General features: G+C 52.8%; 2 protein-coding genes across 6 annotated transcripts in view; both read left to right on the top strand.

Moving 5' to 3' along the window:
• Positions 1–9,168, top strand: part of USP36 (ubiquitin specific peptidase 36) — a 41,195-nt gene extending 32,027 nt beyond the window's left edge. For all 5 annotated transcript variants that reach the window (XM_014863382.3, XM_014863373.3, XM_044744564.2 and 2 more), the window contains 6 exons: positions 1,019–1,609; positions 2,297–2,508; positions 4,242–4,343; positions 5,233–5,348; positions 5,742–5,893; positions 6,936–9,168. In XM_014863382.3, coding sequence (XP_014718868.3) covers positions 1,019–1,609; positions 2,297–2,508; positions 4,242–4,343; positions 5,233–5,348; positions 5,742–5,873 — 1,153 coding nt within the window. In that variant the 3' untranslated portion in view covers positions 5,874–5,893; positions 6,936–9,168. The remainder of the gene's footprint in view (positions 1–1,018; positions 1,610–2,296; positions 2,509–4,241; positions 4,344–5,232; positions 5,349–5,741; positions 5,894–6,935) is intronic.
• An 8,927-nt stretch (positions 9,169–18,095) lies between these two features.
• CYTH1 (cytohesin 1) overlaps positions 18,096–24,919 on the top strand; it is an 81,463-nt gene continuing 74,639 nt past the window's right edge. Inside the window, exon 1 of the mRNA XM_070483737.1 lies at positions 18,096–18,252. Within this exon, the coding sequence (XP_070339838.1) occupies positions 18,231–18,252 (22 nt within the window). The 5' untranslated portion in view covers positions 18,096–18,230. The remainder of the gene's footprint in view (positions 18,253–24,919) is intronic.

Below are 24,919 nucleotides of genomic sequence, written 5' to 3'. Positions count from 1 at the left end.
GCGGAGGGAGCGGGGAGGAAGGACGATGGGGCGAGGCTGTGAGGTGCTTTGGGTGGGTTTGGTGTTTGCTGTGGGTGCTGATGTGCCCACCCCACCCTCACCTCCATCCCAGCTGCCAGCGGGTGGGCGCTGTCTGACCACGCGCTCCCTTTGCCACACCCTGCAGCCTCTTCCTCTCTCTCTCACAGCACTGTGCCTGGCACAGTATTTTTGTACGTTCAGTCCTTAGACATTTAAGGTATTTATTGGGTGTTTTTTCTTCGTTTCTTTGACGTGGAACCTTTTTTTTTAATTCTAGACAGCAGAGTAATGTGACGTGGTAGTACAGTTTGCATGGCCATCGTAGTTTGTTCTGGTTTAAGTGATGACGATGACAGTTCTGTTTAATTCAGTAACCCTTTGAGCTAAGCATTATCGTCTCTCATTTACAAGTTAGGAAATTGTGGCTCAGAGTGGGAAGTCAGCTTTTCCAAGGCCACACAGTTAGCAAGAGGTCGATTAAGAAGTCTGACCTGACACAGCTCTAGGCCTCGTCCTTGTTCACCTTGCTGTGTTATCCATAAGCCAGCTGTCAAATCTGTGTCCCTGATTTTCCTGGCCCCCCCAAATTTAGTGGAAGATGTATAGACCTGTCCTCACGTTTTTTAAAAGGCTGACTTCCTGTACTTGGACTCCTCAAGACTTGTGGAGGTTGGAGATTTATTGCTTAGTGAGGTTTTCTTCTCCTAACACATTTGTATTGAAAATTGAAAACACTAGAATTTACAAACATACTTTGAATCGCTTGGTGATGACACACCTAAGAGGTATATAACAATTCTTATTAACTTTGATGTAAAGTAGATTTGGATTCTGTCGTTAGCTTGTCTTTTCTAACTTTACGTATATGCGAGAATCATGGAGGAAGAACCGTTTAAAACCCTGACCTGAAAGAGAGAGGGGCTGAGGGTGAGCAGCAGGGGAGAGCTCTGCCCGCGTCTCGGAACAGCCTGTCCTCACTGCCCCGCTGTCCTTCCAGGGCCATTTCACCTGCTCCCAGATCATCCAGCCATCCGAAGCCCCCCCCCGGCCCCCGCTGCGCATCAGTGTCCAGTAGCCCCCAGCCTCTCCGGACGTCAGACCCACCGAGCTGCTCCCCAACCTCTGCTCCCCTGCCTCAGGTCAACGGGGGCTTCCGGTCCCCTCCACACCAGCTGCCGGAGGCCAGCGAGGCCCCACACAGCCTCTGTAAGAAGAGGAAAAAGAGCCCCGTGGGAGAGACCCAGGGGCCGGGCTCAGTGACACGGGAAGCAGCAGCGGCCCCTCCGGGGAAGAGGAGGAGGAAGAAGAGGAAGCGCACGGAGGACGGGGACGCCTGCTCCCCGCAGGAGGGCAAGACGCAGCGGCAGCATGGGGGCCCTGGGCACAGGCAGGAGGGCCGGGCAGAGCGGCCAGGGCACAGACTGGAGGAAGGAGGCCAGCAGCAGCTGAACGGCCAGCGCCTGGTGAACGGCTGGCGAGTGAGCTTCGTGACAGACGGCCACTGCGTGAGCACCCGGAAGAGGAGGAAGAAGGGGGCGGAGGGCCAAGGTAGCAAAGACCACCTCCACCAGGACCCACCTTGGCACAGGTAAGAGCAAACACAGGCCATTCAAGGCGAGTGTCACCTGGAAATGCAGTGCGCTGACTGGACTTGTAGAGTGTGACCGTGTTGTGAAGTGTCTCAGTGGGATGGCAAGTGGATGGCAGCCTTCCAGACCTGGCCAGCACCGTATGTGCAGGGTGGTCTTGTGACGCCAGGCTGCCCAGGTCTGTGGTCCCATCGTCCAGTTGTAGGACTTGCTTCAGTTATGATTGACAGTGCAGTTTTGGGGCCGGCCGTGGCCGAGTGGTTAAGTTCACGTGCTCCACTTCAGCGGCCCAGGGTTTCACCGGTTCGGATTCTGGGCACAGACCTGCCTCATCAGGCCATGCTGAGGTGGCATCCCACATAGCAGAATTAGAAAGACCTACAAGTGGAGTATACACCTATGTACTGAGAGGCTTTGGGGAAAAGAAGGAAAAAAATAAAGATTGGCAACAAATGTTAGCTCAGGGCCAATATTTAGGGAGAAAAGAGTGCAGCTGTATACTTTTCTCTCAAACGTCCCTTGTGCTTGTCTGTGGGGACAGTGAGCGGGCTTTGTCCTCCTTCAGGCTCGGGTGCTCTCGTGGTGGCTCTTCTGCAGAGTTGAGGCGCATGCCAGCTGAAGTTGAAGTTCCTGGGGTGTCTGGACCTCAGCGTGTTTGGAGCTAACTGTTGACTCTGACTTCCCAGGAGCTGCTCCCCGTCGGACACTGTCGAGCCAGAGACCCCGGCAGCATCTCCCAGGAAGAAGAAGAGGAAGAACAGGAAGCAGGAGTCACGGCAGGAAGTGGAAGAGAACGAGCACCCCACAGGCCCCAGGGGCGAGAGGCTGGGGGGCTCTGCTGTCCTTGGGAGCGGGCCCTCGCCCGCTGTGAACGGCCTGCGTCCCGGGGACCGCACAGGTGTGCCCCACGAGGAGAGGGTGGGGCCCCTGGGGGCCGGGCCTGCGTGCATCCTGAAGGGGTCAGGCTGCAGGCGGAGGGAGCAGGGCTTCGCCTGGGCCCTGCCCGCTGGGCCACAGCTTCCTCACCTGACAGCATTCAGCCAACACTGCCCATGGGGACAGAGAGTGGGCACGTAAACTCCACACACCTGTGAGCGCAGTGTTTCCTGATTGGAGGCCATTCCGCCTCAGCCTTCCTGTTGGATGGCTGCTGGCCTCCCAGCTGGGAGTTTTTCTGTAACCCTTGAACTTGTAGAGTTGGGTTCAGAAGCTAACCTCCCTCTGCCTCTTTTTGTGGTTGGGCCTTTCTGGACATCATGTGGCCTCTTGCTGTTGGGGTTCTGGGTGCTCTTGCTGTCCCCTGGCCTTACCTGCCTGTGGCTGAGGCCCCGCCCCCCAGGTGACTCCCCTTGTTCTCTTTTTTTTCCTCCTTCAGGGCTGGCTGGGCTCAGCTGGGCTCTTCTGATAGAATCTGTCTGTTAAACAGAGCGGGGAGAGGCCCCTCGGGAAGGGGCCCACTGGGCGGCAGATCCTGTGAGGTCTGCTCTGCAGTCTGGGGATCCGGTTATGTTGGTGCTTTCAGGGTCAAACAGGCCCCTGGGGATGGACTAGTTTTTATCAAACTCCTGCGAAACGAACTCATGAATAAACGTGGAATTTTATTATGTTGCAAAACACTGCTGCTGGGCAGTGAAGAATAGGTACATCAGGGGGCCAGTGTGTAGTTGTAGAAAAGGCCGCACAGAAGTGGCGGCAGAGCAGCGTGGTGGCAGTTGTCAGACCACGGGGTCACTTCATTAGACGCCGACCATGTAGGAGATGCTGCCCGGCCGCAGGGCTTGCCACCTGGTGCCGGAGCGGTAGGTGTGCTGTGGACCTCAGACCCCCGTTGGTTTGCTCTCAGTCTTGAACCTCAGAAGAGTTGCTAAACGGGGAAGGGCATTTGCAGCTAAGAGGCTGGAGAGCATTGTGGGTGGCTCCGCCTGCCCACTGGGCCGAGACGGTGCTGAGGAATGTCAGAAGAAGAGGCTGGAGAGGGCAGCAGGAGTAGGCCGTGGGGGCAGGCCGCGGGCACTGTGGTGCCGTCGCGCTCGGGGCACTGAGCCTGAAGGTCACAAGGTCTTTGATGGATTGGAGGCCAGGAGAGGCGCGGCCAGGCTTGTGTTTAGGGGACTGAGTCTGTTCCGGCAGTGGTAGTGGACGGTTGGCGGGGACCAGGTGAGGGGTGGTCAGTGCTGTCATAGTCCAGATGGTCCTGGTGGCCGGGCTCTTCCAGGACAGGGCTGGGAGACTGCGGAGCTTTCCTTCGGAGCTGCGGTGGTGGTGGCACTTGGTCATTCCCACCAGTTCACACCGTCCCTCGTTCCTGGCTGGCTCCCCCTGGGTGAGGAGCCCATCCTTGCCTTCCCGTCAGACCAAGGACTCCCTGCTGATGATGGATTTTTGTTCTGGGTTCGGGATTTGGGTTGGGTTTTCATCTTTTTCAAGAGTTGATTTGGGCAGTAGCCTCTTCCATTGAGCAGTAATTGTCGTTAACTGCCTTGTCAGAGGCAGGAAGGAAAAGCCTGTTTTCGTATATTCTTTAAAGCATTTATCTTTAGTAAGTTCTGCAATTCCGTTATAAATAAAAGGTGTGTGATCGTTTCCTCAATGTCTTACTTTAAATGTATATAAATGTTTCTCTGATTGCAGGGCTGGGACAGGCTCCTCTTGTGTCCTGGAATAGAGAGAGAGAATCCGATGTGGTCCAGGAATTGCTCAAATATTCATCTGATAAAGCTTACGGGAGAAAAGGTACTGGCTTTGAGACTGGACTTCTGTCTTCCTCCGATTGGCTTATGTTGGGGGTGGGAGGTCTGCAGCGAATCCTGGTGTGCTGTAAGCCTGGCGCCCGGGTGTCGCTTGCCTGTGAAGCTGGGAAGAGGAGCGTGAACACCTGTTGTAGTCCTCTCTGACCCCCACAGCCATTGCACAAAGGCCAAGAACTGCTCCCTGGGGTCTGGGAGGAGGGGGAGAGCAGATCGGGCCTCTGTGGGCAGGGCGGGCTGGGGAGAGCGTTAGGATCTCTGGGCTGGGGAAGGGAGCGGACTGAAAACCCCTCAAGCATTGTGCTTTAAGTTATTTTTCTAATTCAGACTTGGAGAAAGAGCATGAGATCTTTGTTTCTCAGATGCGGACATGAGCTTAAAAAGAACGAAACTCAGTGTGTTGGTGATACAGAGAGTTAACAACACGTGCTCTTAGGTGACAGAATCGTCAGCTGTCTTGTCCACTGGAGACCACTCTGTCCCTCCCGTTCTCCTCTGCACATTCATTCTCACCGAAAGGTGGCGCTCAAAAATTTCGAATAGGGCCGGCCCCATGGCCGAGTGGTTGAGTTCGCACACTCCGCTTTGGTGGCCTGGGGTTTCGCTGGTTCGGATCCTGGGTGCGGACATGGCACCACTCATCAGGCCATGCTGAGGCGGCATCCCACATGCCACAACTAGAAGGACCCACAACTAAAAATATACAACTGCGTACCGGGGGGCTTTGGGGAAAAAAAGGAAAAATAAAATCTTTTGAAAAAATTTTGAATAATTAAGAACAGGCCAGTCTAGTTTGTGAACTTCATTCTGGAAGTAAATCTCCAGGACAGCTGGGGACACACAAAGGTGTGAGCACCTGTGTGTCTGTTTTGTAGTTCTGCAATGGGACGGCGGGGTGTCAGCCGTAAGCCAGGATGCCATCGAAGACAGCAGGCTGGCCCGTGCTGCCACAGTCATTGATGACTGGGACGAAGAGTTCGATCGGGGGAAGGTATGGTGTCTCGTGGCAGCTGGTGTGACGAGCACTTGGGCGTCGCTCAGCTGAGGGCCGGGGCAGAGGTAGCTGGAACTTTCTGGGTAGTTTGAAGTGGCAGCAGCATTGTAAAGTGGTCGAGGACGAGACTGGAGCCAGACTGCCTGGGTCCACGTGCCGGCTTGGCCTCTAAATGTGCATGGACATGGGCCAGGCACTTGTCCCCCAGAGCTTCCGCTCCCCGTCAGTGAGGCGGGGTGGCAGGACTGCTCCCCGGCGGTGTGGAGGGTGGGTCTGTCGGTTTCTGTAGCGTGGTGAGAGTCGTGCCTGCGGGCACTGAGTGCTCAGCGAGGGCCCAGGACCAGGGAGCACCCTTTTTGGGAATTGTGACACCTGTGATTCTTGATATAGGAAAAGAAAGTGAAAAAATTAAAGAGAGAGAAGAAAAGAAACTTCAACGCCTTCCAGAGACTTCAGAGTAGACGGAACTTTTGGTCTGTGACTCATCCAGCTAAGGCTGCCAGCCTCAGCTATCGCCGCTGAATTTGCTGCTGTCGAGAAAGGTCAGTGTGTGTGAGTGTGTGGAACATGATGTGTGTGTATCTGGTATGTGTGTGGTGTGGAGTGGGAGTGAGTGTGAATGGCTGGCGTGTGTGAGTGGTGTGGACTATGGTGTGTGTGTGTGTCTGGTGTGGTCTGGAGTGGTGTGTGTGGTGTGGAGTGGGAGTGAGTGTGAATGGCTGGCGTGTGTGTGTGTGGTGTGGACTATGGTGTGTGTGTGTCTGGTGTGGTCTGGAGTGGGTGTGTGTGGTGTGGAGTGGGAGTGAGTGTGAATGGCTGGCGTGTGTGAGTGGTGTGGACTATGGTGTGTGTGTGTGTGTCTGGTGTGGTCTGGAGTGGGTGTGTGTGGTGTGGAGTGGGAGTGAGTGTGAATGGCTGGTGTGTGTGAGTGGTGTGGACTATGGTGTGTGTGTGTGTGTCTGGTGTGGTCTGGAGTGGGTGTGTGTGGTGTGGAGTGGGAGTGAGTGTGAATGGCTGGCGTGTGTGAGTGGTGTGGACTATGGTGTGTGTGTGTGTCTGGTGTGGTCTGGAGTGGTGTGTGTGGTGTGGAGTGGGAGTGAGTGTGAATGGCTGGCGTGTGTGTGTGTGGTGTGGACTATGGTGTGTGTGTGTGTCTGGTGTGGTCTGGAGTGGTGTGTGTGGTGTGGAGTGGGAGTGAGTGTGAATGGCTGGCGTGTGTGTGTGGTGTGACTATGGTGTGTGTGTGTGTCTGGTGTGGTCTGGAGTGGTGTGTGTGGTGTGGAGTGGGAGTGAGTGTGAATGGCTGGCGTGTGTGTGTGTGGTGTGGACTATGGTGTGTGTGTGTGTCTGGTGTGGTCTGGAGTGGTGTGTGTGGTGTGGAGTGGGAGTGAGTGTGAATGGCTAGCGTGTGGCGGCGTGAGTGGTGTGTGAAATGTGGAGTACACACACACCAGTCACTTGCAGAGACCGTGCTGTTTCCGAGCTCCGTCTCGTGTCATGTGTCCTTCCCTGTGTTGGATGCACACTGGAGGGTGGTGGTGGGACGCGCAGGGTCTCATTCTCTCAATGTTCTTTGTCCCACAGCCTCCACCGATGGGGCGTCACTTCCTGGGAGCTGTCCGTCTGGACTGAAGAGCAGCTTTGTGGACTCCGCTGGCCCTGTTACCTCCAGGCCTTGCACTGTGAGCCTGCCATGGGAGGACGGCCCACAGAGGCTCTGGGCTTCTGTGGATCAGGACCCCCGGCAACACAACAGGCACGGTGACAAACCACACAGTGCCGTGTAGAGCAGGTGGCAGCACACCAGCTGGGAAGGGCTGAGCGTACTGTGCTCCTGGACAGCGGCGTCTTGTCTGGCTGTGGGAGAGCGCGGGGGGCGGCGGCTGCGCCTCTCCCAGTGCGTCCTCCAGTGCCCTTAGGATGACTGTGCACTGGGTACTCTTCTCGGCGAGCCATCCACCGCCTGCTCCTGGCAGCTGACGCTGCCTTCTGGTCCTGCACCCTGCCCCTCTCTGTTCATCTGGCGGGGGCCTGTCTGTACGCCTTACCTGTCCACCCCCAGAAAGTAAGAGCCCAAGGCCAGCCCCACAGGGCAGCCCCTCCCTCTTCTGGAACTGGGGGCGGCGCTACTAGTGCGTCTCTCCCTTGCCAGGAAGTCTGGGCCATCTCTGAGAGCGAAAGGCTGCTTGGGGTGGGGGTCAGGGTTGAAATGAGGTGTCAGCACATTGCTCTTTAGGCTGCTATTTATTCTGAGGTGGCTTTGCCGCACCTTCCCTTGCAGCTGCAGTAACCCATGGGTCTTTATCGAGGTGGTGGTCTTGGGGTAGAATCCTCCTTTTATTTTACTACTTAATATAAAACGTTTATTTTTTACCAGGCCTGTGGCTCCCAGTAGCAATATGTTTCCTTTCCCTAATATGCAAGTACTGGCTTCGTTGCTCAATTTTGTGAGTGCTTTTGAATTTAGATGATTTAAAACTCAAGAAGATCACTTTTTTATCTTGCTCAAGCTGTGCCTGCCAACTTGTAACTTAATAAATATGGGAAATCACCAGTTAAGGTGATATTTTCCAGAAAAAAGAAGAATGACTCAGTTGTAGAAGGTATGGAAGTGAACCTGAAAGTCGTTCCTCAGTGCGTGCCTCCGCTTCCTTCCCTCTTGGAAACATCACGCCAGAGATGGACTGGTGTCTGCCGTAGACCGTCCTGCAGACCCAGCCTTCGTGGCCTGAGGCGCCTGGCACTGCTTTGCCACTTTCTTCCTCACTGAGCTCTGCTGCTCGCTCTGCCACCTTGCTCTGGGGCCTGGGGTGATCCTGGCAGTATCGAGAAACGCGTTACGTTTTTACATGGGGAGATACGTTAACATTTTCATGTGGGTGGTTCTTTTCGGGTTTTCTTCCTGTTTTGATACTTGTCTTTTAGAAAGGTGGGAGGATAATAGTGCCGGTGCGTGAGCTGGGCCTGCTCTGGTCCCGGCGGAAAGTGAATGGGCGTCTGCGGACGCTGCTCTGGGAGCTTTTTGCTCTATGCTCAGAGGACTGATTTCTGCATGTCACCCACCCCTTGTTCAAAGCTGAGGGGCCCACCCTTGCTCTGTGACTTTTCGTTTGTCATCTTGGGAGGGAAGGCAGGTGCCTTTACGGGCAGGGTTTTTCCCTTTTGAGGTGTTGACATTCATTCCTGTACAAATTATTTCCCCAGCCACGTTTTTCTGTAGTGTTCTGTAGTTCAAAAAGAAAATTTCAGTTGTCTACTAGCACAGAATTTACTTCCTTGATTTCTTTCCCGCCTTTCCTCCAAATCAGTCTTTTCCTTTCTCTGCTATATAATCGTAAAACCTCATCCTGAGCAAAATATGTCTGTCATCTCTTGGGCGGTGACGAGCACTGGCCTGCCTTTCTGCGGCGTTTATCACCGTAAAGTGAGGTGAGTCCTTCCCTCCCACAGAAAATCATCAGCCACATTGGGAGGGAAGGGTGCGCCCAGGAACTTAGTCCTAGGCCTAGGTCACTTGTGTATATAAACGTACAGAAATAACTAAGGCTTTTATAATCGCAGTCACTCAGTTGACTTACAATCTGGGTTTAATTTAACTTTGAGTTTGGAGTGGAGCGGGAGGTGAGCAGGGGCCTTTGTGGGAGGGACCACCTCTCCTAGATGGCCCTTTGCCACCTCACCTGCCAGTGTCGTGGTTGTGCAGCAACACCGAGTGTGCGTAGAGGTGCACGTCCCAAGCCTGTGCTTCCGCTCCAGGGGCCGAGGAGGCCCAGCTGTTGCCAAGATGTTGGTGCAATAAAATAACAAGTTTTTGTGAGTCCTGCCTGTGTCTGTGTTTTTTCCCTTTGACCCCCAGTCTGTTTTCCCAGGAGAATGAAAGGTTCTCCTGCGCGGTCAGGTAGCCCAGCAGTAAGTGGGGGCGTTTGGAGCAGGTCGTCACTACAAATAAAGGGAAATAAAGAGATTGACTTAAATGTATTAATAAAGAGGTTTATTTAAATTTAAAAAGATGGAGGAGTCCTTTGAAGTGGTTGCTAAGCTTGGTGGGTGATTTCCCATGAGTATTATATTGAGGAAACTTGGGAACAATATCATTCCACTGAGGTTTGTTGTGTGAATTTTTTTTAATGTTGGGATTTCTGCAGGGAAAGATGGGGAGAAATAACAGGTTGTTCGAAACTTGGAGTTTCCCTCACAGTTGGCAGGAGCAACCTAGGCCACAGGTTTTGGGTCCTGCCAGTTCGGGCAGGAAAATGGAGAATGGGGCGTGGGGATGGCCAGTGCCTGGGCGGCCATGCCCAGCACTGCTGGCAGTGTGTGCGAAGGCCTGGGAGATGGGGCTCGAGTGGAGAAGACAGGTGAGGACGGCCAGTCCAGTAGGACCGTCCGGCTGCCTGGCTGGTTGCCAGTTTTCTTAGACTCTGCATGCCCTTTGGGGTTTCTGTTTCTGGTCTTCAGGCAGCCCCCCGTTCCCCTCTGGTTATTCCAAATGTTCTTGCTCTCCTGCTGCCTGTGTGCCCCTTAATCTTGGCAAATGATTTCTAATCCTGCTTCAAGAATTCCTCTCGCACTCCAGGGGGCTGGCCCTGTGGCCGAGTGGTTAAGTCCGTGTGCTCCGCTGCAGGCGGCCCAGTGTTTCGTTGGTTCGAATCCTGGGCACGGACATGGCACTGCTCATCAAACCACGCTGAGGCAGCATCCCACATGCTACAACTAGAAGGACCCACAACGAAGAATATACAACTATGTACTGGGGGGCTTTGGGGAGAAAAAGGAAAAAATAAAATCTTTAAAAAAAAAAAAGAATTCCTCTCCCACTCCAAAATAAAACAAAACACTGAAAAATGAAACTGAAACCAGTTTCTCTCCATCTCCATCTGTTCTTTTCTCCCTCTGATCTGGTGGCTCCAACACGGAGTGGCGGAATCACCGGGGAGGGGCATTTAGTACTAACGAGAACAAAATCGGCATCCTTGGGGGCGAGGCTTGGACACTGGCATTTAAAACCTTCCTGAGTGATTCTACTGGGCAGCTAGCGCTGAGAACCCCCTTCTGGTCTGTTGTGTCCCATTGAAACGAGCGTCAGAATCACCGGGGGGTTATTAGAACACAGGTTGCTGGGCCCCATCCCCTGATCTTCTGATTCAGCAGGTCTGGGCTGGGGTTCCCAGGGGATGCTGATCCTGCTGGGTGGGGACCACACTCAGACTCGCGGCCGTGATCAATGGTTCTCATATGGAGTGGTCAATAGGGGTGGGAGTTTGGGAAGGAAGTCAAATGTATAGACGGAAGCTTGTTCCTCTTGACCCTCTGTGGGGACCTCCACTGTAGACTAGATGCTGGAAGAGGTGGCCCTCTGTAGGGCTGGTACCCCCCCACCCCGTGCTCTTGAGAACAACCTCTTGCATTGTTTGGGGGACCTTGCTCCAGTAATTCCCCTGTCTGCCTCCTGTCTCACTTCCCCCTTCCATCCCTCGTGAACATGTTCAGGTGTCTGCCATCCTGCAGAAAGCCCTCTTGTCTCCGTGTCTCCCAGCCACCCTCTCCCTCAGCTAAGCTCCAGTCTGCTCTCCCTGCTTCCTTCTCCACTGTCCTTAGTCTGCCTTCTGCCCTCATCGCTGCACTCGGTGACCCAGTGCCCAAATCTGATGGGCGTTTGCCATGACTTCTTTTTAGAACTTGACACTGTACACCTCCCCTCCCTAAAAACCTCTTCTTTTTCTGTCCCTTAAATGTTAAATCTGCTGCATCTGATGAGCACTAGACGCGTAGATATAGCCAGAATCGATCAACTCCAATCAAACATCCCAATGTCCGATCAATATATCCCGCTGAATGTCTTCAGCTGGGTACCCTCCTGGCAAATTCACAGCCCAGACTGAATCCATTATGTTGTCTGCGCTCCTCTTGTCTGTGTCCTGCTCCTCCTGTGTCCCTCCCGTGGCTGGGGGCCCACCCTACCCTGTTGCCAAAGCCAGAAACATGGTTGCCCCCCCCGCCCAGCACCCCCTCCCATTACTCCCACACACGCCAGTGATGGAAGCCTGATCTTTCTGCCTGGCTGTCTTGAAATTCCTTCTCTTTCCCACCCCCGCTGCCTGCCTCTCAGTTTGGGTCAACATCATTTTTCTCCTGGACTCAAATAGTCTTCTAACCAGTTCTCCAACCTCCAGGCGACCTGCTACCTGCTCTGATTTCCTGGCCTCTTGACAGTTTTTCAAGACAAGAAACCCTAATCAAATCGTTCCGACGTAAGGCTTCCCACCACCTGTCAGATAATACAGAGTCTGCTGTATTTGTGATCTAGACCCATCCTGCCTCTTCAGTCTTCTGTGGGCCCCTGCGGACCTCTGGGCAGCTGTCCAATACGACATAATGTGGTCCTTGGAAAGCACTCTAAGAGTCAAGGAGATGGACTTCTGTGCGGTGCCCGAGCCAGGAGCGTGCTTACTCGGAGCACAGCCTTTGCACAGGCCAGTTGCTTTCTCGAGGACAAGCTGCTGCATGTTGTTCCTGCTTTAAAAGGATTACAGTCGAGTCGGGTTGGAGTCATGACCTACGATGGAAAGACCAGACTGGGAATCAAGACGCGTGTTCTAATCGGGGGTCTGCCTCAAGTTCACAGCGTGGACATGGGTCAGTTACGGCCCCTCTCTGGGTGTCCTCTGTGACATGCGGACGTTCGGTTGAAGCGGTCATAACCCGTCCTCAGGCCGTGGGCCTTGCATGCTCCTCTTTCCTGGTGCTTCTCCCTGTCCGCTTCATTTTGGAGGATGGTGATTAGAAGTGGCAGGACGCGCTGTTGCATATCCATTCCATGTCATGTGAGAAACGCGGTCACAAAAATTCTGTCCCTTAAGCAGGTTCTAGGTATTTAGGTGGCTTCTTATCATCATCTTCTCCTTCTGGCCTTGGACCAGATTTTAGCAAACAGAACCGAAGTACATGGCAAATACTTGCTAGGAAAGGCGTGTAGGGAATGCACAGGGCTTCACTTAAACCAGTGACTTTTTCAGGGCGATGTTGAATGAGTGTGTCAGGCTTCATCACCCCGTGCTAACGGTTGGGATTGTTAAAATGTACCTTACGTGGTTTTTTGCTCTTGCAATATTATAAGTTATCTGTGTTTAATGAGCTTTTCTTTCTCCCCTTTAAAATGTATGACTCCTCTGTTTTCTGTCTTACGTGGCCATAGGCAGATACTTCCCATTGGCAGGGATTAGTGCTCATTGCCTCCAGCAGCGCCCAGCACTTCCAGGCACCCGGGAAATCTTTGCTGACTGAGTTGCTCTGGAAAAGTTGCTTAAGGGAGCATGGTCGGTGACCATGCATTTGGACTCTGCTCACAAATCCAGCAGCCCACCCTCCGTCGATGTCGCTGGCTCAGACATCGTCCTTGCACCAGTTCTCCTCGATGTTGCCTTCTCTGAGCCCGAGCCCCTGCCCCCCTGTTTGTTTTTCTCGCAAGTGAAAACATTTAGGCAAAGTCTGGCGGGAACTAGAGCATTAGCTCCTCTATTTGAACTGAAAGCCTGAACTGCATGGCACGTGGCCAGCCGTCTTTTGGGCGGCATGGGAACAGTTGGTGACAGCTGGATACAATCAAGTTCCATTACAAACAGATTTTAAGTGCCATTCACACATAGAAGGAACTGCAAGCTTTAGCAAAATAAAATCTGGGGGTTTTCAAAGCGAGACAATACCCCAATCTCGGCCTGCGTGAGCGATCCGGTGTGCGGTGTCCTGCATGTGTGAAGCACCCTTTCTTCCCCAGGGCACCGCCTCCTGCCCCTGAGTGCAGACTGCAGGACTGGTGAGTCAGGCAAGGATGGCTCCAGGCCGAGCTGCCCGGCCCCCTGTCTTGTATTTATTGAGGACCCCGGAACTCAATGCCTGTCTAAACCCTGTGTTCGGCCCACTCGCCTGGGTTGGGAGGGGTCAGAGGCTGTCTTCTAGAAGAAGAGCTGCTGCCTTGCCTCGGCCACCCTTTGACCTTGGTCTCAGGGAGTAGGACGGGCTCCCGTGGGAGTGGGCAGGTGACGGCTAGCAGGCCCAGCAAAGCCCGTTCTTCTCGTGCAGCAGGCCTTCTCCTGAGGCCCTTCTCAGCCTTTGGCCCCTCCCAACCCCAAATATATTTCGGGTTACCTCCGCTTAGAAAACTTCTTTCGTAATTCTGCTTCTGAGATTATTATGTAAGGCAGGGATGGCGGAAGGGAAGCATCAACTTAAAATAGTCATTAGGTGGATCACCCACCAAGGAGGACAGACAGATGGCAGTGAGAGGCCGGCAGAGAGCCCCGGCCCGTGTTCAAGGGTCTCTGAAGAGGGGAGAGATCTGGGTCAGAACCAGCAGTCTGGAGCGGAGGTCCAGATGCTCCGCCAGCGCGCCTGCCCTTTCCCCGCCCCTCTCTCCTTCGAGGTCTGCTTATGCTCCAGGGCGCAGGACACAAGTAGCGAGTGAAGCCAAACTGGGGGCTCCCAGTCTGCACTGAGACCTCTGTGAGCCTCAGTTTCCAAATCTGTGGTAGACAGATTTCATCTAATGATACCTCCATCATGAGTGTCATATAACGGCGTGTCTCTGACAGTGACCTGTGCTCAGAAGTGCGTTTTAAATCCCTACCCAATGGACACTTGCATGCATTCATACATGACCAAAACAAACACTACCCTTATTTTATGTAATAGATGCCGATTTTTTTCTATCTTCTCTTCATCTAATGATGATTGGTTTCTCAACCACTAAGATTCAGGACCTGCTGTTTGAAAACCCTGTTGGAATGAAACAATGTGAAGTTAAGGGAATTTGTAAACAGTCAAGTACTATGCTCATCGAGTGACTAGCATCCGCACAGCAGGCCCCCCACCCCTCCATCCAGAGGTACTGGGTTTGGGACTTCAGAGGGCAATTCTGGAGTATTGGAAGTGAGAAATAACGTGGTACCCCAATCGCTTTTCTTCCTAAGTTTTGGTTATTGAGCAAGAGTTCAGGTGGCAAGGGACACTTGTATACTGTCAAGGGCAGGAGGCCGCTCGAAAACACCTCGCACCTTCCAGGGACTCAGGTTAGAGAGTAGGAGGGATGAACGGAGAGGGTGGCAAATGGGGGAGAGCTCAGTGCTGTCCTGTGATGAAGGCAGACCCCCCAGGTCAAAGCGGGTTGGCTCTGAGGGCTCCTGAGGCCAGGCCAGTAGGGACCAAATGCAGCTGAATCACTGAACACGCACATCAAAACACAAGGACACCTTGGGGCCAAAATGTGACTCCCTGCTCTCATGTCACCTGTAAACTAGACAACCTGGTGAAATCAGTGAAGACTAAGCTCATAAATCCACTAGAATGAACCTTTTAGGAGAAGGCTAATCTATACAAGAGAAGTATCTAGTTTTTGGAATTATTCAAAAGAGATATGTGGAGAGGGGGCTGGCCCAGTAGCACAGCAGTTAAGTTTGCATGTTCCATTTTGGCAGCCTGGGGTTCGTCAGTTTGGATCCTGGGTGCTGACCTATGCATCGCTTAGCAAGCCATGCTGAAGCGGCATCCCACATATAAAGTAGAGGAAGATGGGCACAGATGTTAGCTCAGGGCCAGTCTTCCTCGGCAAAAATGAGGAGGATTGGCAGCAGATGTTAGCTCAGGGATAATCTTCCACAAAAAAAAAAAAGAGAGAGAGAGAGACATGTAGAGAATGTGCCTAAGGAAATAGAGACCATCTTAGACTTCCAGGAGACACCCAGGTTCTCCACCAAAGGCTGGGTCAGTCCATTCATGGGATTAGCACCTGTGTTTGTTTGTGAACGGACAATTTTCTCAGCCCCCAGAAGGGTGGGCCAGAGCCACACCCCTGATGGGACGTAAAGATTAGGGTTCCTTAGGCTGATCTGTTGCCATCCATCTCGTCGAACCGAAGTACTATCAGCTGTGTGGAAGTCGAGCAGAAGATGGTGACAGGTCTGTCACTTTACAGATCAGTTCTGGGTGGAAACCTCAAATCCGTTGGCAGAAGCCGCATTTTGTGGGTGGAAACAGGTCCGGGGGGTTGAGGTGCTGGCCCAGGTCCCAAGGCTAATCAGGAGCAGATCTGGAATGAATGAACGCACAAACTGAGTTTCCTCATTCATTTATTCCTTTTCTATGAGAGGAAATTACTTTCCTTTGTTGTCTAGAACAATTGAGAAGTCCTGGGAGGCCTATTTTAGGGTTGGCCCGTAATGAGATAGGCTGCTGTGAGGAGCCACACCTCTCCCCCCGATGGAGACAGTCCAAGAGAGCTCCCGTGACCCTTCGGGGACATCTCCAGGGCCATGGGTTGAGCTGTCCTCCAGCAGCCCCTGGGTAGAGCATGTGGTGCTCAGGCATCCGGTGGTACACGCACCAGGAAGGCCCGGACACCCCTGTGTCATGAGCGATCCTGATGTCCCAGCCGGCTGGGGCGCTCATAATTTTTATGGCTAGCGCCAAACTAAGAAAGAGCTTTTGCATCTGGGAGTGGCTAGAAGAGTGCCATTTTTCTTTATTTTTCTAAATTAAAAAAAAAAACAAAAAGTAATGCATCACATATTTAAAAACAACCAGCCAGGACTGGCCCAGTGGCGTAGTGGTTCAGGTCGTGCACTCTGCTTCCGCGGCCTGGGGTTTGCAGGTTCAGATCCCCGGCACAGACCTAGCATTGCTTGTCAAGCCACACTGTAGCGGCATTCCACATAAAATAGAGGAACATCGGCGCAGATGTTAGCTCGGTGACAATCTTCCTCAAGCAAAAAGAGGAGGATTGGCAACAGATGTTAGCTCAGGGCCAATCTTCCTCACACACAAAAAGATAGATAAATAAATAAAAAATGAAAACAACCAGACAGCAGAGAAAGGCAATGAAAAAGCAAGTTTAGAATGAAAAGGTCTCAACCTCCTCTCCTCCCAGTTTATTTCTAGCAACTTTTTTGTGTATCCTTCCAGAAAGAAATGATTTTGCACAAAGCAGAACATGTATATTTCTATGTAGCATTTGTATCTATCAGTGAGTTTTTTTTTTTTTTGAAGAAGCTCAGCCCTGAGCTAACATCTGCCAATCCTCCTCTTTTTGCTGAGGAAGACTGGCACTTAGCTAACATCCGTGCTCATCTTCCTCTACTTTATATGTGGGATGCCTGCCACAGCATGGGTTGGCAAGCGGTGCCATGTCTGCACCCGGGATCTGAACTGGCAGACGACTGGGCCACCAAAGCGGAAAGTGCGAACTTAACCACTGCACCACCAGGCCGGCCCCTATCAGTGAGTTTTTTAAAGCAGACAAGTGTAAGGTAGTGCACTGGGGATTAAAATACACTACATCTGGCCATCAAGGTGGTCGATGAGGCTGATGTCCTCAGGAAGGAACAGCCGGGCTGCAGCCGGGAAGTCAGCAAAGATAGAATTGGACTAAGGGGAGCCCACAAGGAAGAATTCTGTACCTTTTCCTCTCTTTTCTTAGTGGTCTAAAAGGCCCTGGAGGTCCTGGGATCTCCATGGAGTTCCTGAGGCAGTGCCGTGTGGAGGGGGCCATGAGTCACTGCAGGGGAGCTGGTGGGTCTGGGGCTGCCATTCTGCAGCATTGGGATTTTCCTTTTTGTCACAAAGAGAAAGGCCTCCAGATTTCCTAGTGTCTCATTTGGTCCCTTCTTACATTCTCTTGCTGCTTTGTAAGCAGTTATTTTGAAGGGTCAAGTAGGAACGCAGTGGGGTGGGTGGGACTTATCATGCGTGTTGGGTGATAGCCTGGGAGGGCCGCCCACCTGGCCCTGCCACAGCCCTAGGTGTGCCCTGGCCTCGGGACTTCCTTGGGCTTCAGTTTTTTGGTCTGAGACTTCAAGGGACAGGATGTTGTCTGAGGGCCTTTCCAATTCTTTCCTTTGTCCCTTCACTGATTGACATCTATTAAGGAGTGGCACCTGGATTGCGCAGGTCCTCAACCTCCAGGGGCAGAACCACTACCCAGGCTCAGCAAAGGTCAGCTCAGTTTACCAGTGGGAGGGGACTGCCCCGCCCAGTGCAGGGAAATAAACATGTAGGGAGCAGTCTAGAAACGGGAGCATTTAATGGATGCGTGAATCAGGAATCCTGAAACGCTGGGAGATGAGGCACCTCCCTTTGAAACCTGACCCAGGTAAATTCAGCAGTGAACTCTGACGTTCATTGTGCTACGGTTCAGACAGCAGAAATAAACGAATTCAAATACTCAGCAGCCTTTGGCCAACCACCGGGCCCTCCCTGGCCAGCTGGGGCAGGCCTGGCCCGCGAGGTTGACGTCAGCGAGGACCACCCTGCCCTTCAGCGGCCGGACGCGACCTTGGGCCTATGTGGGCGGCCCGGCTGCCGGCTGCGGGGCTGCCCGGGTGAGCCACCCGGATGCCCCGAGCCGCCCTTGCGAAACTCGAAACCTGCGCGGCCCAGCGGAGGCGGCGGGGGCGGGGCCTCGGGCCCTGGGGCGGGGCGAGGGGGCGGCGCCCCGGACGAGCGCGGGCCGGGAAGCGGCAGCGTGCCAGGGTGTGCGTGCGCGGGGGCGGAACAGCGGGCCCAGGGGCGGGGCCTGGGCGTGCGCGCGTGCGCAGGCGCGGGTCTGGAGGCCGCCGAGTGCCGGGGTGCGTGCGCGCGGGCGGTGGGGGCGGGACCTTAGGCCTGGGGGCGGAGCCTGGGCGCGCGCGCGTGCGCAGGCGCGTGCCTGGAAGCGGCCGCGTGCCGGGGTGCGCGCGCGGGCGGCGGCGGGCGGGGCGCCCCGCGGGAGGCGAGGGGCCGGCGGCGGGCGCGGGGCCGGGGGCGGGGCTCCGAGCCGGGCCGGGGCGAGTGGGGCCAGGTGCGGCGGGACGCGGGCGGCGAGCGGCGAGCGGCGAGCCCGGCGCCGGCACCATGGAGGAGGACGACAGCTACGGTCAGTACGGCCGGCGGCCCGGCCGGCGGACGCCCCCTCCCTCGCTTCCTCCCTCTCCGGCCCGGCGGCGCCTCCGGCGGCTCGCGTTTCCCGGGGACGGTGGTGCGGGACGCGAGCCCCGGGCGGCCGGACCGGGCGGGGGCCTCTGCAGGGCGGGGGGCGCCGGGGCCTGAGAGGCTGAGGGCTGAGGGGCGCCGGGGGTCTCCGGGGCGGGAGCAGGAGGTCGCAGGGCCGAGGTTGCCAGGGTCGCAGTTTCTGGGTCGCCGAGGCGGGGACCGGGGTCTCCGGGACGGAGGTCGCAGGGCTCGGGATTGCCCGGCCCGGGGTCTCGGGGCGGGGGTCTCCGGGGCGGGGTCGCCGGCCGCTGTCACCCGGCGCAGGCCCGGCGGTGCCCCCGAAGGTGCCGTGTCCCCTGCGTCCCCGCCGCGTTCTCCATAGTTTCTGGCCCCTTGGTGTTGGCAAGTTGTGTGCCCCGGTCCGTGCCTTTGTTCAGAATCGGAAACGGGAAAGCAGCCAACGAACCGAAGCGGACAGGCCACTGGGGACGTTTCTGCGGCCAAGTTACCGGTGACTTGAGGGTGCTGTCGGGGGCCAGGAGCCCGGCCACTGGTCACCCGGGAGGGCCGGGTTAGTTATGCTGACCACCGTTAGGTTTAAATAGGCTACCGGTACAGCGCGCTGTCTGGGCAGCCTGGAGGTGCGTGCAGGAAAACTCAAGTTTGCCTTCTCGGCGGTGCGCATAGACGCGGCATAGTGATCACACCACACGGACGGCGAAAACTTGACAAAAACGAACAGTTTCCAAATTCTCCCCCTGCTAACCTTACCCTGGAAACTGTTGGCCGTCAGCGAGGGCGTTCCTCCCTCGCGTGGCTTGAAATTGCAGGGGCTGCAAAGGTTGTTTGAGATGCTTTAGTTAATTAACATTTTATTCGAGAGGAATTTAAGAAAGAATGGCAAATAGAACAGGTGGTGAACTTGCGTGGTTTGGGAGCAGAGTACAGATCCTGCAGAATTTAAAATGCTTATGTGGCTAAATGGAACCAGATCCTGGTTTAGTGACTAACACAGGTTGTTAGGATTATCTGTTTGTTTATGGGTTAGTGTTGAGAAGCTGTTGACTGGTGAAGAGGTGGGTTTATGACCTGCAACTTGACCCTGAGCTGCAGACACTGAGCGCGCAGCTGCTCTCAAGACCCACTTGTGCCTAAGTCCAAAGCTGGTTAGGGAGGGGTCCCTGTCAGATGGCCCCTGGTTGCCTTCCGAGTAAAAGCTGTGTGTGTGCTTTTCTTTTGTGATTGAACAAAAAAATCATCCACTGGCTGGTCCCAGAGGATTTTTTGGCCCCTCCAGACCTCTCTTTCTGCCCGTGAGAAGCCTTGTCCAGCGTTGCCTGCTGCTGTTTTCTCTACCTTCTCTTGCCGTTTAATCTCTGTCACATCGCAGTGTTCTGCCAGGCTTTCTTCTTGCCCTCTCCTGGTGTTCTTACCCGCCAGGCGAGACAGGAAGTTGTCGGTCTGGTTGCTTTTAATACAGTGACTGCTTTGCCACCAGGCATGACATGAATTTGTGCTTGAAAGGGGTAAATGGAAGCAGGATATACTCATTTCCTATGGCCGCCGGAACAGATTAGCACAAACTTGGTGGCTCAGCCCAACGCAAATTTGCTATCCTACAGTCTGGAGGTCAGAAGTCCAAATTTAGTCTCAGCGGGCTAAAATCAAGGTGTTTGCAGGGCTTTGTTCCTTTCTGGAGGTTCTAGGGGAACATCCGTTTCCTTGCCTTTTCCAGTTTCTAAAGGCCTCCTGCATCCCCCGGCTGGTGGCCGCCTTCCGTGTCCACAGCCAGCAGGCGGCATCTTCTCGTTTCCCTCTGACCTCCGCCTCTTCTCCTTAGGACCCTGTGATTACATTGGATCCGCCTGGATGATCCCGCATGAGAATCAGCATCCTTAGTTCTGCGGCAGTGATCCCCCTCTGCTGTGTAGGGTGACGTGTTCACAGGTTCTGGGGATCGGGACGTGGATATCTTTGGGGGCCATTATTCGGCTGACAGCACATAAAGATGAGAAAGAAATTTATTCTTCCCCTTTATACAATTAAAAAAAATCATCTTCTTTGTATTTTGGAGGAACCAAAAAAGGTTGAGTTCAGGAAGATTCCCCACCCATAGGGTTCACCACACAAAAGGGAGCTAATAGCTGAAGATGGTCATAGGAAGAATGAGTTTCCCAGTTCTTCAAGGCTTGCCTCTGGCTCCAGAACTGTCCATTTTCCTCATTGGTTTTACAGAGAAGTAACCTTGAGAGATAAGACAGCTGTTCGGAGGCCACATTTCAAAAGGAAATGTGTGGCGCAGACTCTAAAGCACGCGAAAGGCCGTGTCCAGAGGCGCCCTCAGAGCCTCCGTTGTTGCGTGAGTCAGCCTAGGAAAGCACCCCTGTGTTAACATTGTGTCTTTGGGGAAATGGGTTATGATTTTCCAAGCTACCACTTTGGCGTAAAAAACTTTTGGAACATAACTCATTTGTAGTATGCTGAAGACAGAGGATGAGTCTTAGTTTCCCTGTTCAATTAAAGAGAATTTTGAACACTAACAACAAGGCCTCTCTCAGCGCTGTGTTCTTTGGTGTCCTGTGTAGATCCCCCACTGACTACGGAAGCTTCTTCCTGCAGACACTCCTGCAATACCGATGGTGTCTTCTGAGGTTCCTAACTCACCAGACAGGTACAGCATGGCTCAAGCTCCACGTGCAGTGTGATGGACTATACTACGAAGGCCCATGGAGGGGAAGTTAAACCAAAGTCACTTTAAAGCTTATTTTTCTTTGGAAAATGTGGAATTAGTCATTTTCTAAAAGCTTAATAATTGACGTTTTAAGAGAGATGTTCGTGTCGCTTGTGGCCGATTGGTTGTTTCCCTCAGTTTCTTTACGAATGTGACATAATTGGGAAGTTGTTTTTTTTTTAGAGTCACGTTATCTCCTTGTTAGAACGCTGTCTTTCCTGGGCTTCACAGTTCCCATTTGCACAGGGAGGAAGTGTTTCTCCTTTATGGGATACCCTGCCCAAGAGAAGACTCAGTTTCTCTTGGTGATTCTGCACTTGAGCAGACATTTTAACCTGCCTTTTCATGGGACTCCTCTGGAACTTTATGTGAAAGTTTTTGTGAATGTGCACTTTTGGAGGGTCCTTAGCTATCATCACGTTCTCAGACGGTTCTGACCCCAGGAATGGCTGTTCCAGAGGTTGCCAGCGTGCTGTCCGCCTCTCTTAGGACAGGTCCTGAGGTAGAGATGGGCAGGGTCATCTGGTAGTAACATTGGAAATAGTAGTGTGATGATTCTCTGTCACAGTGATGACAAGATACTCCACTCTCCGAGCATAGCTTCTTAAGATTATTGAACTCGTGGTGCCACTCAAGGCCTTTACTTCTCGAACACAGCTTCTCCTCCTCTTGCTTTTTATTGGCTTCAGACTTATGCCTCTTCTGCAGTGTGAGGGAGAGTTGGCCTTTAAGAAATAAGCTTCTAAGAGAGAGCGGAGATGTTGATCTTAACCAGGCACAGCCTCCGTCCTCAGCGGATAAAGTCAGGTGTGGGCAGTGGCATGCGTGGGTCCTGCTGCAGGACGGCGAGTGGGAGCCCGTGGCGTTCCGGGGAGATTTGCTGTTTCGTCTTTGTGCCTCTGGAACAAGCATGGGGCCTGGGGCCCAACAGAAGCAGCCTAGCAACTGTTGAGGGACTAATAGCTTGCACCAGGTTCCCTGAGGCAAAAGTCACCATTCAATGAGCTTGAGCTTTTGTCTTCAGTCTCCATCCCAAACAGAAACAGGAACACTTTTTCGTGTGCGTTTGACTCCATGCCAAACCAATTTGCTTTGTTTTTCTCTGATATTGATGACTTTCATTGTTCTCAAATTTATACACTTAATGATTTGCCTTTATTGAAAAGAATACAATTATATGAAGTCAGGGCTGTCTTAGAAAATCTGGAACATAAGGTTACCATAATTACATATTTTATGGTCTTTAAGGTAGATTTCCAGGGGTGACATTAACTTGTCAGAGGGTATAAACATTTTCAGAATTCTTGATGCGTGGTGCCAATTTGCTTTCCAAAAGGGCTGTGCCAGTTTACCCTGTTCTTAGTGATGTGTGGGGTACATGTTCCAGGGTCACTGCAAGTGTGCCACTGCTGAGGATTAGCATTTGAAAGCTTTTTTTTTTAAAAAAAACCAATTTTATGGTTACAAAATGGCACCTCTTTAAATCTATTGATTACTAGCCAGGATGAAAAAAAATTCTTTTGCATATTTGTGTATTATATGTATTTGCACATTGTGTATTATGACCTGGCTCTTCATGTGGGACGATGATTTCTTCATTTACTTAACTGAGATTAACTCTTTTTTTATGGCCTGTATCAAGTCAAGTGTTTATGTTTTTCTCTTATTTGTAGCACGGGGGAAATATATATTCATTCTGACTGGGATTTGGGTCAGGTTTTGACCAATGGTAGTTGTCACTTATTTACCTTTCCTTAATTTATCTTTTAAAGATCGAAGGTCTCTCAACTCAAATAGTGTCTTCTGGCCAAGTACAGTATGTTTCCTTTAGAGGAGAAATCGTGAGTTGAGGAGCTCTTATCGGTCTGGGTTATGATGATCAATAGTTCATCCTGTGGGGTCTTAAGGCACATGCCTACTGCTTTCCAAGTGTCCCGTGTGTTAATCCAAAACAGTCTTGCCAAATAGATCTTTTTCTTATATATTTCACGCCTTTAGGATCAGGTAGTCCTACAGTAAGATCCAGGAGAGTGCTTTCTTGTTTCTCGTTTCAAGAGTGAGAGCAAGCATATGGGTCACTTGGGGGAGGGGCGACAGGACTGTGAGGCAGAGTTTGGAAAGGGGGGGGGGGGCGTCTGCTCTGCTAGAGGCCTCTGCGCCCTTTCCTCCTCCCCTCCAAGATGAAAGGCGTGGACAGTGGGCCCCTGGAGAAGGGCTCTTGGCCTGACCTGTCTGTCTGCTTCATTGCCACACTGCTTCTGGATTGTCTCTCTAATTGTTGTTGCTTAGTTTCGGCTGCAATAATAGAGGCATGGAGGAGGTGGGAAATTATTTAGAAATGTTCGAGAAGTGAGTCCCACATCCTCTGAAACTGCTGGTAATGTTGTTTTGCTTCGCTCTTTTCGTTGACTAAAAAAAACACAATATAGGTTGAAGGCTGTGTAGGGGATTTTGGTTACTCTTGATCATCCAGGATCACGGAACGTGGTGTCTGTCTGCTTTCTGCTGGTGAGGTGGTGATGACCTGCTCTCTGTGATGCCTGACTCCTTCAGCAAGGGTCAGGATGTTACCTTCCTTAGTCAAGTCTTTTCATGTTTTCTACTTTTTTTTTTTGAGTCTTCCATAAGGTTTCTATTTCAGAAGCATGACTTTATCTGGCCATGTTACAGTCTATGTTGTAATTATTAGTGTTGGGTATGAATGATGGAATTGGTTTAATGCTATTAAAAAAACTTTCCTTGGGGCTGGCCCGGTGGCTTAGTGGTCGACTTTGGTGTGTTCTGCTTTAGCGGGCTGGGTTCGTGGGTTTTGGATCCCAGGCACAGACCTACACCACTCATCAAGCCATGTTGTGGTGGCAATCCGCATACAAAATAGAGGAAGATTGGCACAGATGTTAGCTCAGGGACAATCTTCCTCAAGCGAAAAAGAGGGAGATTGGCAACAGGTGTTAACTCAGGGCCAGTCTTCCTCCTCCCAAAACAAACAAACTAAGAAACCAAAAAAACCCACTTTCCTCCTCAGTAGTACTTTTGCAGTTTTGGTTTCTGTGAGCAATTTGTAAGTGCTTATTCAGTCAACAAGCGTTAGTAACCACTGTGGACGGTGCAGCCCCTGGTGTCACGGATGCTTTGAGCCTAGACGGAGACAGATGTGGAAGCACGCTATGAAGGAGAGTGTCAGAGTGGATGTTGCAGGGGTGGACATGACAAACTGAGGTAGTCCGAGGAGAGCGGTCCTGTCTGGAGTTGGGGCGGATGAGGGTTGGGCAGAGGAAAATCTGCAGGAGAGCTTCAGTTTGAAAGGTGAGTTGGTGCTGACCAGGGGAATATGGCAGAGAGAATGAGCAGAGCCAGGAGGCGCCGAGTAACTGGGCCCCTGGGGCACCGCAAGTGGTGTGTGCCTGAGAGCAGGCGTTGGGGGGGCCCGGCGAAGTCGTGAGGGCTTCTGTGTGTTACCAAGGACTTTATTCTCTGGGCCATGGGGGGTGGTGAACGACGCTCACTTTGCATTTTGGGAGGATTCCTCTGACTGGTGTGGTTCCGATGGGCACCGGCGAGATCCCTGGGGAGCTGTTGCAGCTGTCCAGGTGACCTAGAGGATGAGGGCCTTTGGAGGAGGAGGAGAAAGGGAGGAATAATGACAAGACGGGTGGAGGACCTAAAATCGGTAGGATTTGGTTACCAGGCTTTGGGAGGGACAGAGCGCCCAACGGATAGGGGCAGGGTTGCAGGTGATTGCCAGCTTCTGTCTCGGGGCCACTGCTTGGAGAGTTTTGAGACGGAGTGTCTAGAGGTGAACCTGGGAGCTCAGTTTTGGACACACAGAGTGGAGTTTTGAGGTACTTACAGACCGTCCGCTGTGAGAGGTCTGTTTAGG

This window comes from Equus asinus, chromosome 13, assembly GCF_041296235.1.
Source record: "Equus asinus isolate D_3611 breed Donkey chromosome 13, EquAss-T2T_v2, whole genome shotgun sequence".
Lineage (NCBI taxonomy): Eukaryota > Metazoa > Chordata > Mammalia > Perissodactyla > Equidae > Equus > Equus asinus.
This window is presented reverse-complemented; position numbering and strand designations above follow the sequence as displayed.